At 42.0% G+C, this 1,427-nt stretch overlaps 1 protein-coding gene across 1 annotated transcript; it reads right to left on the bottom strand.

Moving 5' to 3' along the window:
• Positions 1 to 1,009, bottom strand: LOC105226409 (V-type proton ATPase subunit D 2). The gene has a single exon (XM_011205270.4). The coding sequence runs from the start codon at positions 947 to 949 to the stop codon at positions 119 to 121; it is 831 nt and encodes a 276-aa protein (XP_011203572.2). The 5' UTR covers positions 950 to 1,009; the 3' UTR covers positions 1 to 118.
• Between the last annotated feature and the right edge of the window lie 418 nt (positions 1,010 to 1,427).

Genomic DNA, 1,427 nt, shown 5'->3' with positions numbered 1-1,427 from the left:
CTTTTTCGAAATTCTCATGGTTTTTGCATTCAATACTATGTATATATATGTTCATGTACTAAAAGCGAAAGTAATCTCTGTTTTTCATTTTTATCATTTCGCGCCCATAAATAACAGTTCAATGTAATGGCCCGTCCTCACTATCTTCCTCTTTTACATCTGACACATCTGCAGCGTCATCGAATTTCTTCATATCAAAATCTTCCACTAGGCTAGGTAACGAGATAGATTTCGCCCTCTGAAATTCTATCTTTTCGAGTTCTGCTTTCTGTTCGGCTGACAAATGCTTCATCTTGATCAGGAGTGCAAACTTCTCTTTTCGGCTGCGTTGTTTCGCTTGCGAACGTTTCAAGCGATAGAAGTCTTCACGTTCATATTCCTCCAGTTCGTCGCGTATATAGTTGACGGTATTGTGAAAACGCGGCAGCACCACATATTCCAAACCGTTCACGCGCATATTATTGTGACGCACACCGTCGCGCAGCGTATTCACCGAGTACTCGAGCGAGGCGAGTGTGACCAGTGTACGTACGGCGTCTTGAAAGTTCTCACGCACGACTTCCACTTGTTCACCGCCACGCGACAAGCCGGTCAAAGGAAAACTGGCCGGATTATCGACGTACAGCTGGAATTGTGGCAGCAGTATGCCCGCTACCCTGGCATTTCTTATACGCATATAAATGTCCGCTTTGTCGATCTGCATGAGTTCGCAGGCCCGCAAGTCGGCGTCGAGGAAGTTCGCTTTTGCCATCGAAAATATTGCTTCGGCCATCACCTTATCCACTACTTCGCGAGCGGCTTCCAAATCGGCTGTCAGTTCACGTAGTTTCATTTCGAGTGCATCGCGTCTGCGCTTGAGCAAATTCAAACCTCTTGACGCGGCTACAATGCGCTGTTTCATGAGCACGAGATTGGCGCGCGAGGGAAAGATGTTGACGCGATCTTGCATTTTTCGGTTTCTCTTGTGCGATGACTTTTTTCAGTTTTTTGCTTTCTTCTGACTCTTTTTCCTTGCGCCAGCATACAAAAAATAAATGTAATGAAATGAAAATTGTTTGCCTAGGTAACTTGTTTCAATATTTTGAGAAATTGAGTGGTTTTTATTTTCTCACTCTGCTCCGTTATTGAATGGAGTCGAGTTTTCTACAATGACCACAAACGCAGGTAAATTAGCTTTAGTTAAGACATTATTATATTTGTTCTCTTATCTCTTATTATAAAGTCAAGCTAAAATTTAAAATACTTAAGTCTAAAAATAACCAGTTGGTTTCGGAATAAATATTTACTTTATTAAGGGCACTTAAATGTTCAATATGGTCCACCATCGATATGGATGGAGTAGCTTCGAACAAACGAAACCATTGGTATTCGGAAAAGACAAAAGAACAGCTGGTATAATAAGGAGTACCGTAACACTGTGGAGAGAA

This window comes from Bactrocera dorsalis, chromosome 2, assembly GCF_023373825.1.
Source record: "Bactrocera dorsalis isolate Fly_Bdor chromosome 2, ASM2337382v1, whole genome shotgun sequence".
NCBI lineage: Eukaryota > Metazoa > Arthropoda > Insecta > Diptera > Tephritidae > Bactrocera > Bactrocera dorsalis.
This window is presented reverse-complemented; position numbering and strand designations above follow the sequence as displayed.

What these genes read in the sequence shown, in the direction of transcription:
- LOC105226409 (XM_011205270.4), bottom strand. Translation starts at nt 949, where the DNA reads ATGCAAGATCGCGTCAACATCTTTCCCTCGCGCGCCAATCTCGTGCTC.